The sequence below is a fragment of the Meleagris gallopavo genome, chromosome 12, assembly GCF_905368555.1.
Source record: "Meleagris gallopavo chromosome 12, MGAL_WU_HG_1.1, whole genome shotgun sequence".
Classification (NCBI taxonomy): domain Eukaryota; kingdom Metazoa; phylum Chordata; class Aves; order Galliformes; family Phasianidae; genus Meleagris; species Meleagris gallopavo.
Genome location: NC_139415.1, coordinates 1,351,945 through 1,370,904, shown reverse-complemented (window position 1 = coordinate 1,370,904; position 18,960 = coordinate 1,351,945). Strand labels below are relative to the sequence as shown.

General features: G+C 46.2%; 1 protein-coding gene across 2 annotated transcripts in view; it reads left to right on the top strand.

The window, feature by feature from the left end:
- Positions 1-18,065, top strand: part of HCN4 (hyperpolarization activated cyclic nucleotide gated potassium channel 4) — a 100,491-nt gene extending 82,426 nt beyond the window's left edge. For both annotated transcript variants that reach the window (XM_085234031.1, XM_085234030.1), the window contains 2 exons: positions 474-638; positions 13,772-18,065. In XM_085234031.1, coding sequence (XP_085090157.1) covers positions 474-638; positions 13,772-15,336 — 1,730 coding nt within the window. In that variant the 3' untranslated portion in view covers positions 15,337-18,065. The remainder of the gene's footprint in view (positions 1-473; positions 639-13,771) is intronic.
- The last annotated feature ends 895 nt before the right edge of the window (positions 18,066-18,960 follow it).

Here is an 18,960-nt window from a genome sequence, read left to right as displayed (position 1 = left end):
TGAGTATGAGGATCACAGTTATTAACAGGCAGTAGGGCCACAGGTCAGCACAGAGCCTCTACTGCAAATCTAGGGAGAGAATTAACTTCAATGAGGGCACGACATGACCTTCTGCTCCCAGTGCCCATGAGGAGCTGGAGAAAGACAGCTTCTCCATTCTGAATGCACAAGTGATATCTTTGATAATCCACCATAACAAAACTTGACTGGCTAATTAGATCAGCGGAATCCCTGAGGTGCGGGTGCATGTAGCAGCTGCCACAACTGAGCCCCCTGGTATTTTATTGCTTAAATGTTACTGCATATGGAGAACATTCCTACTGTTCCTGCTTTCAGCAAAGGGAAAGCCGGTAGAGTCCAGCTTGAGTGGGGACTGGGTGGCAGACAGGACTGCTGAGCAACAGTGCCAGGTTTTGTCACGTGGGGTTGATAGTCTCTGTCCCCATGTTCTTAGGCTGGGTCTTTCATTCCAGAAATTTGTCTGCTGACTCGTGGCCGGCGCACAGCCAGCGTGCGAGCTGACACCTACTGCCGGCTCTACTCCCTCTCAGTGGACAACTTCAATGAGGTGCTGGAAGAGTATCCTATGATGAGGCGAGCTTTTGAAACGGTGGCTCTTGACAGGCTGGACAGAATTGGTAAGTAGAAGGCTTGAAGGTCTCCTTTCTTCAACTTGCTGCCCTGGCATCCTCTCCCCAGAGATGGTCCTTCATTCCTTTGCTGGAGCTGTAAACTGAAGGAGATCCTGCTGTGTCTCTCCTTGCCCGACTTCAGCTCCTACAAGGAGACCCATTCAGTCGAGAAGATCGGTGAAAACCTCATTCTGCTCTTTCTCTCTCACATACATATTTCTGCCTGCTCCAAGATCAGTCTGACCCCACAAGGGCCATCTTGGTGAATTCACCACATTTTGAATTTTAGCTCAGAATGTAGAAATACCCACAGTCTCCCAGGTTCAAGAGAAAGTAGGCCACGCTGTGACCTCCACCAAGTACTGCAAGCAAATCTCAGTATTTCATTGAAATGTTCTGCTGCAGAAATCATCTCTCAGCATGAGGACTTTGTTAGAGTGTGACCTGTTTTTACACAGATGCTGGCTGGGTATGACTGCATGGGTTAATGGTATTAATTTTTTAAACTTAAGACAAAAACTGGCAGCTGCATTGATGAAGAAGGATCTTCTCTGGTCTGTCAATGCATAATGAAATGCAGACCATAATGCATCTTCATGGGTCTGTGTGCTTTCTGATCTCTTGTGCAAAACCATCAGCAGAACACAACCACAAAGCACCTGTCCAGCTTTCCATTAGAGTCCAACTATAAATACCTTCAGTAGAAACAAGCAGCCGAACAAAGACATGGAACAGTTGCAAAAAAACCTCCTAAAACACCTAAAGTTAACCAAAGAGTATTGTTGGATTGCAGTAGCTCACAGTGGCCCATGTCAGCATGCTGTCCCGCCCTGGGGAAGGCATAACTTGTGCTGTAAACATCCTTGTGTAGCCAGGGACCAGGGCACCACTTGGTCATGACCAGAAAAATTTAACATGAAGACATTAAGTGATTTAAAGAAGGTCATGCACAAAATATCCGCAGAGCTGTGGACTGAGCATTTCAGAGTCCTAGTCTAACTTCTTAAGTTTCTTATTATACATCGCTTAAAGCTGCATGTGTTTCCGTTGCTTTTCAGAATCAAAAAGGTCAGCACGAGTCTGAGTACAATGCAGAAAGCGAGGAGGATAATGGGGTGAGGGGGTAGGGAGGAAGCTGGCAGCCCAGCAAGGGGTGCAGTGCCTCTGGGGCTTTTTATGTGGGGAACATTGTATTCTGTGCATCTCATTACCTGCTTCAAACCAGAAAGTGTGACCCTTGAGGAAAAGGTTATGAGCTAAATATGTAGAGTTTGGCCACTAATGAGGCCCTAGTGTATGTGGCAACAGTCTTATCACATGGTTATTTAAATGAGACTGAACTAACTCCTAGAAAAATGTAATGTCAGACACAACCAAGGATGGGGCAGCTTGATTTCATCTCAAATTCTTCAGCTTTAGATGGTCAGCACTGCTCATCTTCCTGGCCTGAAGCTTTTTGTGACTGCGTATGCAGGTGAACAGGGTGCTGCGTGCTCCTTGTCCTTTGTTCTGTGCACAGCTGCATTCATAACTAAAATTCATGGAAAATGTAGCAGAGACTGTTTGCCAGCAGTGATGTAGAACTTCTAGGAAGTTCCCAAAACTGCTGTGAAATTACGTAAATCCATGGGTGTTTAACTGGTGGTAAGACTGACAGCTAGGATGGTACCAGTTCCCAAGTGAGCAAGTTTGAAGCTAGCTGGGTCTGTCTTCTCCTCCTGCAGTCCTTGAGCTGCAGACATAACCTTGCTGGTGGTTTCACAATGTGGATCAAAGTGAGTTGCCAGAAATCACAATAAAAGTCATCATTACTGCAGGGAATTATACAGTAGAGAAACTGAGACATGGGGAGGTAAAGCCAACCTGCTCCAGATTGCCCCGAGTCAGGGATATTACAAAGAATAAACCTTGCTGGTTCAACTCCTAACTCTCTAAGCACAAGGCAGCACTCTCTTTCCACAACTTCATCAGAACTATGTTTGAACTGCTTTGTGATGTTGCTTGACCATGAATCAGATCTCTCATCTGGGGCATTTCCTTGCAGGCAGCCTTTTGGTACGTAGCCCTTTTGCATTTTCAGCATGGAAGAAAGCAGGAAAGGTTAGCCAGATGGAAACCTCCATACCTGTGCTGTTGTGGGACAGCTTCCTTGAAGTGATGGTCAAGGGGGAGAGCTGCTTCTCACAACTCTGCTTTCCAAACCAGGAAAAAGAACCTCATTTTCTTCTCTGCCAGGAGAAATTCCCTTCCACATGCAGCTGCAAAATGTCAACATAAGGTCAGGAGGTGACACAGAGCTACTGAAATAACATGCCCTTTGGTGCAGAGCTCTGGCACTGTCCTCCCCTCCTCCCCTCCTTTTCCCATTCTGCTGACACGAGAAAGTATTAGTTCCTACACTATATAAAAGGCACGTACCTTCAGAGGAAAATCCTAGTGCTATCCCTGTTAAATCGAGAGCTGCCTGTTACTAGCTTTACATCCTCTACTATTGCAAAATAGTATACTCTAGCACTTTCCCACCCCGCTGTGCTCAACATTCTTTGTCTGGAATTTCCCTAAAGAGCCAATTTCCTACTGAAATTGGGAGATTCCATGGAAATCCCTGCCTTTTATAAAGTGTTTTCTTCACCTTCTACTGAAATGTGTGCCATCCAGCAGCAGCAGCACAGCAGCTGTGCAACAGCATGTGACTGTTAGTGAAGTCAGGAATACTGCACTAAGCTGAGGCTCTCTCTGAAAGTAAGGGGACTGTTGTAGGAACCTGAGGGAGAGGGACAGAGGCACAGAAAAGCCGAGTATGAACTGAAGTAGAACAGTACTTTTGGTTCTTGTTCAGCTTAGGATCTGTATTCAAGATGGAAGCAAGTGGGAGCCTCCTTCCAAGTCAGTAGTGCATTCACTGACTCCCTTCTGCCTAGATGACAATGTGTCTTCGAGAAGTTCCAGCCTGAGGACATGAAATGATTCAGAGGGCTCTGTCACTGCCAGGATAGGTCCATTTGGTATTCTCCTTTTGCAGTGAGGAACCTAAAGAGCAGAGAGAAGGAAGTCCATCCAGCCACAGGAGAGATGTTTACAGGATTAGCAGCTGTACTGGGGATTTGGAAGTGTGATCTAAGTTTGCTAAGCAGCAGAGAGACAGGATGAGAAGTGAGCCCCCATCCCTTGAAGCAACAGGAGCAGTACTGCTTGATTGGAGGTGCAGTGAGGCATTCACTTTGCACAGCAAATGCAGTCTGAAAGCCCGTGGCTAGGCAGAGGGGAAGGAGAGGGGCAGGTGCATGCTGATCTGCGTGCCCCCATTGCTTCCTGCTGGTACACGGGTACTGCAGCAGCAGGAAGGGCACAGCCCCCAGAGAGCTGTCAGCTCCATTGATCGCTCTGCCGAAGAGCATGTTGATGTATCCTCCTAACCTCTGTTGTTAATGGGAATTGATATTGGCATCCTGCCTGGGCCACGTGTGGCTGGGGAAGAGGTTTCCCAGGTGTTTTGCACTTGCAGAGCTCTTTAAAGACTGGAAAGGATTAGTCTCCAGGAATTGACTAGGGCCTGATTCTGCAGTGATTTGTGTCCCTGCTTAACTCTCTCTTTGAGTAACTTCAGATTTTAAATTACTCCTCAGGCTGCAGAAAACCACATGCATAGCTCTCCGTAGGCTCAGAGCCTGAAGATGGAGACTTGAGGAAATCAGGCTGATCACTGATTAATGATGATTTTAGCCCTGGCTTAAATCTCCTCTTGTTCTTGACCAATCTGTAAAATTCTTCGTAGTGTTTGTGTGTTTAACTGATTTGTTCCTTTCTCCAGTGAGTGATTCTTTGTATGACAGGCATTTGTGAGCAGGCCCTGTTTGTGATGTGTCAGGTACGTAAACTGCGTGGTTCTGTTCCTGCCTGGCTGTGAATCTGGCTTGGGCTGATCACTGAAGCTTAAAATTAGATTTTCACAAGTGTTTGCACTTGTAAAACACAACCACTCCAATGTTCACTGAAAGTAAATACAATATGGGTTGTGAATATTGTCAGATCAGAATTCCCTCATCCGTTCAAAAAATAGTGGGAGACAATTATTTTCTGATTTTTAAATCTAGATGTCTGCCATGAGGTTCCCTACCATCCATACAAAAGTCGCTGCTGGGAGCTGAAAGAGCATTCTGAAGCCAGAGGAAGTCATTTTTTTTTCAATTTCTTTGGGAATATCTCACTCCAAGGGGTTTGAAATATGTATGTTTTGAATGCCAGTTGCATGGATTTTGGTCCAGGGATCTCAGTTAATGGATTAGAAATGCCTTGCGTTTCCTCCAGGCATTGCAGATGCTAAAAAACAAATCTAAGGCAACACAATACCAGCCTAAATATTATTACATAATGTTATTACAGCACAAGAGTGCCTGTTTAAAATATTATAGTGGCAGAAGTTTTAAAAGCTATGTCATACAAGCCACAAAATAGCTGTTCTCAAACTTTTTCACTGGGCACCCTGTTTGTCAGCTCGTGATCACTCTTCTGCAGTTGAAATTGAAATTCTGTTGGGTTTGCAACCCCGCTTGTCTAAGTCATGGCTGATCCTGTGGGATCCGCCACCACAGAGGTGGGACTGGCCTGTGTTAGGCTGGGTGAACTGAGAATGAGAAGTCTGGGACCTGTGCCAAGCTCTGCCACAGATTCCCTGTTTGTCCTTGTCATGCCTTTGCAACGTGCCTCAGTTCCTCATCTCTTCTACAGGGAAAATAATATTAGCAAAGGTGGAGCCCAGCCTGAACACGTCTTAGCTACCTATTCCCTTGTGGCAGGTGCCATGCAAAATCACATGAAATGGACTGAAATGTGTATAAATAAAGCAGTCTGTGCTCAGCACAAAGCGTACTCTGCATCCACACTGAGGTCCCAATTTTGTTTATGCAGGTGATTAACCCCCAAAGATCTGCACGTGTGAGATGAGCAAGCAGATTTGCTCACAGGGCTATATATATATGTCTCTTAGTTGCAGTTGCTGATAAAGGCACAGGTGATGAAAACTTATTATCCAAGTACTGAACTGCTTTGATATCGATGCTTGACAAGTGAAAACACAGGTTTTCCTGTGTTGTGTCCTCTCTGCTCACCTGAAAAACCCATAAACATGACTGTTTATAGGGGGCTGGGGTTCAAATACTACTGTGTGTGTTTCTCTGACCTGAAATGCTCTCCCATTGTACAGTGTGCAGACCCAAATCTGACTTTTACAGTCAGCAAAGAAAAAAAGGCATTTCTAGGATATGATTTGTCTTCTTTGAGGTGGCTGTCTGAAATGGCCTCGGTGAGCCACACCTGGCAATGCAGTCTAGCCCTGATACAGGTGTCTTTGAGGTAGGAGTTCAAATTTAGGCAGGAATTCAATTTCTGAATTACTTTCTCTTTGGAATTGAAGGCCCGGACTCAGGGTGCATCAGCCTAAGGAAAGCTATCGATTGGCAGCTCACCATGAGCGAGCGCACATGACTTCAGCTTAATTAAGGTGAACTGGCAACCCTGTCTGAATGCGGAAGCACTGTTTCGCATGCAAGTCTGGAAGGAAAATAAAGCCTGACATATCTCGACAGGAGGGGGGCAGTGATGAGATCTCAGGAGACCTGCCTTTGGCTTTGAAAATAACCTTGATCACATCAGTTGATCCCAACCCCTGTCTACCTTGCAGAGTGTGAGTTTGCTGGGCCGGGTCACTAATACCACAGACAGTTAGTTGGTGAGCTAGGAGACTTTTAGCAAAAGCAAGAGGGGAGAGTGATAGGAAATGCAATATATTTGTGCCCCATATCCATGGGTCCCCAAGTTACCAGCTTGCTTTTGGATTTAGAGAGCCATGCTCTCAGCTGTTTGCTATCAGCATCAAAATAAAACACCAGCTCAGATAGTATTTTCCCATTCAAACATCTTTTTAAGTACTCTCAACCCTCTGTTAAATTACGTGAAGTACGACCTACTTACCAACCATACCTCTAAAGCTAGGGGACTTTTCCTGCCTTGAGGGCAGTCTGGTAGCTACCTGCCACCAGACCACGCTGCTGACAGAAAACAGTTCCAGAATGTCATCAGTCCAGAGTCTTCCAGAATCTGTCCCTGTCACAGCTGTCAGCTCCAGCTGACAGGACACTGAGAATTGAGTGCAGAAGCTTTAGCTCCAGATACAAGCACTCCTGCCACTTGAGGAGAAGGAGGCTCGGACTTCAGTCTGCAGCAATAAGTAACAACCATTGTGCTTCAGAATTGCACAGTTCTTACACCCTTTCATGGCTATGCACAATGCTTGACTGTTTTTTTTCTGCAGAGCTCTGTAGAGGCACATAAATGTGAGAAGTGAGAGAGGAGCATCATAAACTTAGTTTATTTCAAGTTTTGCTAACGATCATAAGATTCATCAGATAACATTATTCACTGTATGCCATTTGACCCAGTTAGGGGTTTGTTAAGATGGTAATAAGACAACAGAGTCAGCTAACCACCCCATACAAAGAGCTCTGTGCTGATAAAATTAATATCCCTTTCCATATGGCACTTTCTTGCAATAAACCCCTGTGTACATGTTTAACTCTAAAATAGGCTTGTGGGGGACAAAGGGAGAAGGGAGTACTGTTGTACATTAACTGTATTTCAGGTGGCACAGCTTTCACAAGACAGACGTAAGGTTCATTATGCAGGTGGGTGCTGCCTTATCATGGTGTAAGAGCACACATAGGGCAACTTCTGCAGAGCAGTTCATCAGGAACTGCACATCCAGTTTGTAAGTGTTTACACAGCCAGGCTCTCAGGAGGGTTAACGTGAATTACTTTCTAGAGCAGATTTGTTAAGTGCCCTGAACTCCTTTGTGGATGCTCTTACACAGAGTCAAGCTGCTGAGATCCAGCTGGCTTTGCCTTGCTTCTGGGAGCTGCTCAGTTCTGAGCAGAACCCTTCACGTGGCGGTTTGTGCAGTTCAGCGTGGGGTGACCTACATTTGAGAGAAAGCTGGGCTCAAACGGGGGAAGAGCACATGCACGGGGAGTCGAGAATTATTTTGAAACCTCTCTTCCAGCTGATTTCCCTGTTTATGCAGACCCTAAGACAGTGGTGCAGTGAGACCTTGCAGCCAATGCAGTGCCAGTGCAGGACTCCCCAAGGCACAGAAACAGCTGTGGCGAGGGAGGGCAGAGACCACCTCCATCCCTGCCCTGTGCCATGGGCTGTGCTGCTGGCTGCGACCCGAGCAGAGCGCTCCGAACCCAGCTGTATGAGTAACAAGAGGAGAAGTAGTAACCAAAGTGGCAGGGGGCAGCCACTTTGACAGCAGGCCGGGGCATAAGCCAGCCTAATAAAGTGAGATTATTTCAAATGCATGCAAATTCAAAAAGCAATTCAGTGACCTGAATTCTTAAACTGCAGCCAGCAGTCTTAGACAGAACTGAAAAGAGAAATGAACAGAAAGCTACAGCTAATTTCCCCTGTGTGTCTGTGCAGAATTTCAACAACAGAAAGCTAATTTTGATTATTTGATAGAAGAATTATTGTTGAGTGCTGGCTCTTTTAATGAAATTGCATGAGCATTTCTCCCCATTCTTTTGTATGCTATCTACAGCCGAGGAAAATCTGACTTTGCAATTCTTTATCAAGGGAACAACATCTATTAGCTTAGTTTCCACAATTTCACATACCTTCCTCCACTTCAAAGCACCAGTAGCTTTGTTACAAACACGTCTTAGGCTCCGAAGATCTTTTTTTCTCCTGCATTTCGTCCATTGTTGCAGCGAGGAATTTATTTTTGTCTGACCATGGGAAAAAACATACTGTGCTAAGAGCTGTAAAAAGAGAACAAAAAAGTGAGTTGTGGGGGTCCTTTAGTGCTTTAGCTGTGCTCCTCAAGTTGTCCCCACCACGGGTTGTCACCCAACACATGCCCAGCAGGAGGGGAGCAGAGTCTTGCCCCATGACACAAGTAAGGCAGCTTCTCTCACCCCAGTAGAAAGGTAAGGAGCCAGAGTAAAGGATAGCCAGGAGTGAAGAAATAAGGAGACAGAGGACTGGAAACAGCAGGTTGGCTCAGCCATGGAAGAGGCTGCTGGAAGACAAGACAGGTGCCTTTACTCTTTAAGAGATAACTTGGCCTCTGCTTCCAAGTCTTGCCTGGAGTCCTGCACTGGACAAAGCTGTCCCTGTGTGCATCCCTAGGTCTGCTGAGGTCAGGGAACTTCCTTCCAAGAGCTCGTGTTAGCACAGGTTGTGACTTTGGGTGAAAAGGATCTGAGCTTCTAAAATGTCCATGGGCGTATTAAACAGATTAAATGCTCTGAGGCAGAATCTGCTTAGAGAAATGTGACTGCCTGCTCCACGAGAAGCACAAAGCAGCATATGGCAGGGAAAGGTAAAAGCAGCGCTTTTCTCCCATAAAAGCAGATGAGACTTCTAGAGACAGATGTGTGACAGTATTCATGCAGCAGCTCTTTACCTCAGAAGACCTGGGTCCAGATCTGAGCGGGGCTTTGCAACCAGAGTGAGCTGCAAAGATGTGACCCAACCAGGAAAAGAAAAAGAGTCTCTTCAGGAAAGGCACATTTTCCTGTAAGGGAAACCTGAAAACTTCAAGTCTCAGGTTGGCCTGCGTATGCCAATGGACTCCAAAGGAAACATTCCTTACATTTGGACATATCCAAAACAAAAATTTTACTGAATTTCCAGTTCGTGGAATATGTCATCAACATGCTGTAAATTGAAATTGCAGCTTTCTTCAAAATCTAACTAAATTCATCTTGGAAGCTGAGGAGAAATGCATGGGTGGGCTGTTTGTTTTGTTACCTTAGACTCTACTCAGCACTTAATTCCTGTGGGATAAACTGTACAGAATGAGAAACCCCTATAACATATAGGCTCTGTGCTTCTATGGTGAGGGAAGCAGGAGTCCCTTCCTCCCTCCCACTGAAGCCTCTCACTGGTTTAGCAAGAACACAGGGCTGTCTTGTGGTTCACTAAGTGTAGCAGTGAGTTGCAGGACACCATTTTAATTAGGGTGACACAAAGCCAAACTAATCAGCACTTCTGTTCTTTGATTGCTGACTTTTCTGCTCTCCTTTTGAGGCAGGTGCAGTGACAATAAATCCAGAGGGGGAAAAACAAATTTGGAATTGAAGCAAATTGGTAAATAAGATGGGGAGCAGAAATAATCTCAGAACCATCATTTGGAGCAAATTCACTTCTACTGCCTCATTTTGCTGGTGGTGTGTATTTTGTGCAGGACTTGAGTCAGGCCTGCCAGGAAAATGTTTTATCCCAGCAGGGCGCTGCTGTGTGCCTGTTGTAATCTGGTGCTGGCTGGAAGGAGGGCTTTTCTCCAGTAGCAACTGATCAGGCTTGTATCAGGGTGTGGAAGCTATGTGTGAGTGATGCAAGTAATTAGAACGGAATTAGAATGGAAGCAATTAATTTTTCAGTCTGCTAACCAGTTTTTGGAAAATGATTTTGAAAACTTCCTTTTTCCCTTCAGTGATCGAAGGAACATTTTCAGTAATTTTCTGCAGCAGAAATTTGAGCCTCTTGGCAAAACAGAAAAGCAAAAATTAATGTAATGAAACAGTTAATAAATTCAAGTTGCGCTCAGGAAAACGGTAAAATGCGATTTCAAAGGAAAACTGAGACATCCTGTTTAAAAATTAACAAAAATAAACATTCCATTCTTGGTTTTTGCTGGAGTTGTTTTATCAATTTGACACCAATTGAGCTTTGATCAACTCATTTTCCAGTAAGTAGCGTGTGTGTTTGGAAAATGTGAACATACTCTCCATTTAGAGCTCTGCCAAGGAAACCAGCGTCTGCTGCTGGAGCTCCAGTTAGGAAAACATCGGTCCTCTCAAGTCATCCGTGCAGCTCTGATTAACATCACTATGGGTTCTCGCTTGAATTGAGGGCAGCGCTGGAAATTGCAGGCTTTTGAAGCACAGACAAGCAAATCAGAAGCCAAAGACAGGTGACATGGAATTAAAAGCGTGAGACGAAGTGCGAGGATGGAAGCAGAGCAGTTGCTGGTATTGAGCTTTTCAGAAGGCTGCGCTGCTGTTCCTCCTCTTCAGCCCGGTTCTTCTTCGGTCTGTTATCAAGAGAGGTAGGGCAGTTTTTTGCCTGTCTGGTTTGAACTCAGCATGCCGTCTCCCATCCACATCCTGACCTTGCAGTTGTGCAAGCTAGCTGCAGATTGCCCATGCTGGGATTCGTACCTTCAAATCCAGAAAGCAAATGATTACAAACCTGCAGTCTGAATTGTTCTTTACCTCAAGTGCCAGCCAGACTTTTCTCTGGCCTTGTCAATTTATTTAGATGGGTTGCTCTTTTTCCCCAGAGTTGGAACAGTTAGCATTTCTGTTTCTGTTTAAGCGGCTCTTTGTGATCTAATTTGTTTGGGAGCAGGTTTGTGATTCTAGAAGCTGCTGCCTGGAAAGCACCGTGTGTGTACGGTGTGACCTTCCATTTCATTCACTGCAAAGCTGCTCTGAATTTTAAAGGTGACATTCATACTCCTCTGATGTGACAGGCTACCTGAATGGCAAGTGGAATCGGGCCCTGTTAGGGGATATCTGCTGCTGGCTGTTCAGCCTGCTACACAACGAACCCCATTTGCACACATGTCCTACACAGGCACTTCCAGTGCAGTCTCTTGAGCCCCTGTAATGACATTAGGAGCTCTGATTTTTGTTTACCTTGAGGATTGTGTCTTTGCAAGGCTGCTCTCTTTCTCCAGGATATGTGCCTGTCCGCCTTACTGTTTTTTTGGAGGGAGTCATCAGCAGGAGGTAAAACACTAAAACATCAAGCATCCCATAGCACTACACACAGCAGGCAGGTCCCAAAGACACGGGTTGAGGCCCAGAATGAAAATCCTGTCAGCATTTTGATTTGGTTTTATGCTGCAGTTCAGCCCACTGGAAGGGCCGACCAGGAACCTGTAGCTTTCAGGCTTCACCTGCTCTGAACAATTGCAGAGCACTTTTGCATAGCTTATATAAAGGGATAAACTCTTCATTTTAAAAAGTACAGTGAAGAAAAAACCTGTAATATGTTCTTCTGATGCTTAAGTACAATTCCTATTACATTGTTCCTTATCTATTTTTTTTTTCTAAGATCACAGTATCTGTTAGGTGTTTCTGTAGCTGAAGGGAACAGTTCTTATCAGCTTCCATTATCTGTGAAGCTCCCTATATATCAGTATCAATTCACCTCTTCTCTGAGAAAAGCTGAGTATATAGAACTTACCACAGTTGTTTTACAAGCTCTGTTTGTGGGTATTTTCTGCATCTCATCAAGCTTTGTAGCTGGACTCTAGAACTAAAACACTGCAGTGTATGCTTTCCTAGCTTTAAACATGTTAGTGACAAGTATCTTTCTTGTACTTTATAATTATCTCCTTATTTCTCCAATTGCTCCACCTTTTCCTCCTGATAGATTTGGAACTCAGCTAGTTACATTCAAGCTTCCCTCATTTCAAAGTTGCTTTCTAGGACACCAGAATACCAGTTGCACTCTTCTGAATGTTGCTCAAGTCCTTTGCTGCCCGATGTTTTATTTTGACTACAGTAAGAGGCACATCTAAGTCTTTTACCTAATACAGATAGAAAATTTGCATCAGACAGTGAAAAAAAATCTAACAGTCTGGGTGTCATTAATACATAGCTTTTAATTGGGGATTAAAGTACAGGAAAAGAGGCCCTTCCAGATCCCAGCATCTGGTGAGGTGCTGTCTGCTTGTTCTGGTCCTGTACAGGAAGTAGAGGAGATCAGAACCAGCAGAAATGACATTTGAATCCAGGCAGTTTCACAAATGGCAGTTTCACAAATGAGAATAAGGGGAGTTAATTCAGTTTTTGATCTGATCCTTGTTGGCTAGTGCCTCATCTAGGAGTCACCCTTCTCCATGCAACCCCAAGCTTCAGCTGCAGAAATGAGCTGCATGCATGCAAGTAGGCAGACCAGGAGGCGTATTTGTATGCGTGCACACAACTTGCTAGGCTGGGCCCTTTATTAAGGATATTTTCAATAACTTCAGTTAGCAAAAGCGAAAAGGAAGCCCCTAGGAAGGTGCTATCATCAGTCCAAACTGGCGCATGCTGTTAGGGGAGAGGACTCCTGAAAAGGCAAGAAGAGAGGATCTAACCCACACCGGTTTTGTAAGCAAATCATTCAAACCAGCGTATACCAACACCTTGTAAATCAATGCTGGCACAGTTACCAGTGCACAGACTGTTATGAGAAGACAGATACAAAAGCTGTTAAACAGAGTGCATAACCATGTCAGAAATCCTGTCCTTTGAGAAAGCATTTGCACTCTGGTGAAAGGGCATCGCTGGCAGCATCTCATCCCTTGCTGCAGTCCAGGGGAGTTCATCTCTGCAGTGCCAGGTGCACACTCAGGCCAGGCAAACTCATTACGCCACATTTTCCAGCCCATTGAAAAGGCAAAGTGCTGAGCTAATATTTTGCTGCAGGCTAGAAAGTCCAGCTGGAACATGAAGTTTGCTAGCCTGCAGTTTCCAGAAAGTTGGGGCTAGAAGGGCACAGCCAAATAAGATGGTAGCTGCTTGTCTGAGGGCTCTCACGTGGGCCAGCATGTAAAGTTCTTCTGTCCCTTCTTCGTAAAGAGATTTCATTTCAGCTAGAACAAAATGTTTGACTTCAGAGCAAACAAGATGCATGAGATATAGGAGAAAAAGATATCTCTAGGGAGTAGCTGAAGACTTAGGAGACTTCAGTGAACTTGCAATTTTGAGGTGTAGCTTTTCAAACAGAAGAATTACGGTCTTGTTTTTCTGCTCTTTTTCTATAAATGGACATTTAGATGCCAGGTGAGTAACTTGTGGGTTCATAAGCTTTGCTGCCAGTCTGCCCCACTAAAAACTTACTCTACTGTCTAACTAAGACCGTGTTCTCTGGGATCTCAAAGTCTGTGGTATGATCAAAGTCTGATCATACCACAAAAACAGAAGATATAATGTTTATCATCTTCTCGCTGGAGCACAGAGACTGTTCCCAGGTCCCATAATGACAGCGGAGACGATGCCAACAATTTGAGGAAGGTCTGGCAGGAAGCCTCCCCTGCTTTGACACATGAGAATGACTCTTTCTCTCTTCACTTTCTCTACAGGTAAGAAAAATTCCATTCTGCTGCATAAAGTCCAGCATGACCTCAATTCGGGGGTTTTCAACTACCAAGAGAATGAGATCATCCAGCAGATCGTGCAGCACGACAGGGAGATGGCACACTGTGCTCACAACGTCCAGGCTGCTGCCGCCGCCGCCGCCGCCGCGTCCACCCCCACCCCCGTCATTTGGACCCCGCTCATCCAGGCCCCCCTGCAAGCTGCAGCCGCCACCACTTCCGTTGCTATAGCCCTGACCCACCACCCGCGCCTCCCGACAGCCATCTTCCGTCCCCCCGTGTCCGTCTTGGGTTCCTTGGGACAGCAGTCCAGCCAGACCCCGAGACAGCTGAAAAGGCTTCAGTCCCTGATCCCGTCGACTGGGCCTTCTGCCGTTGGCTCTCCCTCCAGTACCCCGTCCCAGCTGCACACCCCAGGAGCAGAAACCCCTTCGTCCTCTTCCTACCACATCCAGCAGCTCGCTGGGTATTCGGCCGCTGCCGGTTTGGGGCAGTTCCAGGTGGGATCCCCTCCCGCTGGCTCTGGGCAGCAGGGACTGAGCGGTGCGTCCTCAGCGGGGCTGAGCCAGCTGCAGCAAGCACCTTCTGGGTCGCCCCTGGGGACAGCTCAGCCCCTGCAGCAGCAGCAGCTGCAGCGGCAGCCCTCCCTTTCCAGCAGTGGATTTGGGCACTTCCAGCAGGCCGTGGCCAGCTCTCCATCCACATCACTCACCCAGCTCTCATCCAATTCCCCCCCCGGCCTTCTCAACCAGTTCCAGCCCGCCACAAGACCGCTGCAGGGGGGACAGTTACAGCAGCTCTCGGGCAGTGGAACTTTGGGGGGAATTAATCACTTCCAGCCCCCTCCTTCTTCCAACTCTCCATCCTCCAGCCTAAGCCAGCTGGCACAGGCCTCTGGCGGGCCGTCCTCAGGCCTTTGCCAAACACAGCCAAGTGCATTAGGATCTTTAACTGGAACGATAGCCCAGCTCCACCAAGAACGATCCCCTTTTGTCTCCGCGTCTCCTCTACAGCAGCCCGGCGTCGCCTCTCCCTGTTACACCCCTTCTGGCCTTAGTCCTCCTACTCAGAGCCCAGTGGCAACAAGGACTTTTCAGTGTGGCCCGCTCGGGGCCTCGGGCTCTCACGGCTCTCTGCTCCTGCCTCAGACCGCCAGCCCACCTCCGCAGATCCTGCAGTCCAAGAGCACGCCGCCCGTGCCACCAGGACGCTTGAACCAGGACATCAAGTTGATTTCTGCTTCCCAGCCATCCTTGCCCCAAGAGCTGGCTCAGACACTGAGCCAAAGTTCTCATTCCTCTAGAGAATCTGTTTCCAGCTTCTCTCCTTTTCCCGGAGGAGGGACTGGACTTCTCGGGAAGCCTTGTAGCTCAATTCCTGGGCGTGTGACTTTACCACGTCAGATGTCCTCAGGTTCTTTACCGCACCCGCTGGTGTTCGGGGCCAGCGCTGCAGGCACCGCTTCTCTGACTGCTGGTGGGCGGAAAGAGTCCATAGTGCTCACAGGGGATCTGGAGCCTGTCAGATCCAAACTGCCCTCCAATTTGTGAGGACTCCTTCCGAGAGCTGGTAATGTCAGCCGTGCAGTTCGGTTCCTGATTAGACTTTCATGAATCATTTTTTGCCTTTTTTATTTTTCCCTCTTTTTTTTCCCCCCCTCCCCCCTCCATTTCTTTTGTTTAGGTTTAACTGTGATTAGAAACAAACAAACAAACAAAAACACATGGAAAAATGTCAAAAAAAGAAGATAACCAGGTATTCTTAGAGCTATAGATTTTTGGTCACTTGATTTTATAGAATATTTTAATACATGGAACAAAAGGATACGAGCAAATTTAATCCAACGAGGTAACGCACAGACAGGGCGTGTGCCTGAGCTGGGACATGTGAATGATCAGCCATAGAAGCCACCAAAAAAGGTTTTCCTGTTGAGACAATGATCCAAGGTTGATGTGGGCCGTAGAAGGGAACCTCAGGCCAGCCCGTAGCTGGTGTTTTTGGAACAGTTCTGGTTGGCCACCAGCTGTGGGGGGACTCAGATGGCTCAGTGTGTGCATCGGGAAGTGTCACCTCCTCAGGTTTCTCCTGCGATCAGCAGGTTGCAGAGGAAGCAAGAAGAGAGGTGAGTTTCGTTAACGCAGTCCCCTCTAGGAATATCAGGCGGGCTGAGTTTCTGTGTGGACTCCATCTGAAGAAGATAAAGGTAACCTGGAGATGGACAGACTTGACTTCAGATGCTTGTCTCATTCCGCTGATGCTCTAATGTGGGTTCTGGGAGAAGTCCTGTCTCTGCCACCACACCAGGCAGCTGGCCTCAGCAGAACAGCCCCAGCCTCACTCCATGGCTGGAAGCGTGCATGCTGCCTTCCAGGTTGGGGCATGCAAAGCAAGGGGAGGGGTGAAGAAAGAGACAGCACTTTAAGCTTCCCTCTCTCCGTTTTAATGTCTCAGTGTCCATGGGCTGACTGCTTTGAAGAGAACTGGTTAGGATAAGATTGCAAGGTGGGCTGCAGTCACCCCAGCCCTCTTCTTCCTTAGCCCAGGGGAGTTTGAGCTTGGAGGCACTGAGGGCAATACCAGTGCCCAGCCAAGAATCCTCCAGATTTGCAAATACGTTTGTACCATTAAAACAAATTAAACCAGAAATCCGGCCAGCCATTGTCCGTGCTTCTCCTCTGATGGGGGAATTGAAATCTTTTGCTTGATTTCACCAGCAATAACAGCCTGCACCTGATTGGCGCTGGTCTCTCCTGCAGTTGCAGCATCACTGGACACATCTGGGGGCTGGCAGGCACCTTGAGCTGGAATTTTTGGGCTCCCCTGATTTAAGACAGTCAAAACAGGTTGAAGACAGGAAGGTGCCTTTGGGTGCACGCAGCAGTGAGAAGCTACAGCCTTTACCTCTAGAGCAAATGTCTCCTTTTCTCTCTTTTTATTTTCCTTTCAATTCTTTCTTTCTCTTTTGTTTTTCCCAAGGCCGAGAGGTGTCTCCAGCCACCTCACTGTAAACAGTCAGGTGCTCGACTTTTCTAACACTTGTTAGAAACACTTGTCCAGCTCCCCTCTGTTCTGAGCTATCTTGGAGTCCCTTCAGCCCACAGAGGGAAAGCAGACCTTCCTGCAGCAGTGCCAAAAAATATATCACAGTAACGATACAGGCCCATACAACCCCTCATCTTACCTCCTCTCCCCAGAAACACTGGCTGACAGTTGATTTTTATACTGAATTGTTTGCAAAACTCTTGACACGTGCCTGTATCTTGAATGTTGCTGCAGGCATTACTGGGCACTCCTGCTTCAACGTGCTTTGGTGGCTCAGAATTCAGATGTAATCAGCTTTGGTCTTCCTTAAAGGGTCAGGGGAACTCTAGAAATGTTTTTTTCTACTAGCTACATACAACTATGTATGTGTGAGTGTGTGTGGAGGGAGGGGTGTGTGTGTGTTTGTGTGTGTGTATAGATTTTTATATATATATCTATATATACACACATGCTTTTATATATATGTAGTGTACAGTCATACACATATGTAGTCTATTTATGCACATGTGTAAGCACGCACACACACACACACATATTTATATATATATATATATCCTAGTTTTAAAATACATGTCTGTTTTGACCCTCCTGTAGGACTGATGGGCAGGTGATAATTATAACACGTAAATCCTGCTTTTCCAAAATATGTACAGGCTCATCTTGAAAGAGAATCAAATTGATGGAATTGAAGCAGACTCACAGACCTTCTCATAGTTTCAGAGGTATGAGTTCCTAGAGGAAGACTCACAATATCCTTTTAAGTATTCTGTTTGTTTTAACAACCTTTTTCCCCATATACTAGAGGGCCCCCTAGAACGAACATCTCAAGAGGTTGGGAGCTAAGCTGTTTGGGTCTGGGGAATCTAGTACAAGCAAGTGGGAAAGGTCTTCAGCCCAGCGATGCCAAGCCCTCATGGATGACTGTCCTGTGACTGCTGCATAGGTACTTGAATCTCAACAACCCCTGTGGACACTCAGACAAATGGAGGGGCACAGAAACACCCTGAGGGCTGTCTCTGGTAGCCGTGTGTTCCATCCACCAGTCCGGTGAACATCCTTTGTTCAGTTGAGATCCTTTGCTTGAATTTTCACGGGGGTATTGTTTGATTTTCCAGTTCTTAGTGGTGCAGTAGCCAATATTGAGTTACTCCGACTGGACCCCAGTCAACACTAGGCTTGTCTCAGTAGGTGGAACTATATTAATTATTATTGTTATTTTTTGTTTTATTTGGGGGGGAGGGGGAGGATGGAGGGAGGGAAGAGTTCAAGGGGTGGGGTTTGCAATATAAAACACAATAAAAACCTTAGTAAATAAAAAAGTAAAAAAACCATCTCTCCGACTTGCTGTCTGCTTTAAGTGTGGAAATTCAAGCATCATGAAACGAGGTTTAAAGAAGAAAACCTTGTGTGGAAATTTCAGCCCTCTCTGTCCTATTGCAGAGAGACCAAGGAATTTTCTCACTTCCTGTCTGTGTTTTCATGCTGTTTTCACAACTACAGTGGTGTTTACCAGCTGCCACCTCTCCACTTCAGACGTTCCTGTGCAAAGTGTATGTTAAGCCATTGACTGTTACATTTCTAAGCTTTTTAACAGTGTGAAGGAGCAACCTGGCAGTTGTTTTGCTAAACATGTATGAAATTCATTCATGTTACTGACAGGTCTGGAATCTCTGGCTGATTTTGTGATCCCTAGAGAAGAGCTTAGGGAGCTTTACTGCAGGATGCAGAAGTTAACAGCTTGGAATAGGGACTATCACAAGAAGCAGACAAAAGAAACTGGATAAAGAAAGTATCATTTCCAGGTCTCAAGCTATGCTGGATGATGATGCCAGGGTCAGGACCTGAGGTATTTTTGGAAGGTAAAAGCAGCCTCAACCCTTAGCTTTCATTGAGATCCTGTTTGAGTCTTTGTCCAAACCCAGTCTAGAAAATGTGCTCAAAATTGGTTATGTGGGTCAGTATCTCACACAAGGCCTCATGCCCTTTCTTCAGTGCCAAGAAAACATACAGCAGAGCAGCCCAGCTGCTGGAGTCTGCCCTACAGCCCATGACACTGAAATGCAGCTGGACATCATGCTCCCTGCACCCCCCCAATAGGCTCACATTCATTTTACCTTCTCTGAAATCTCGTT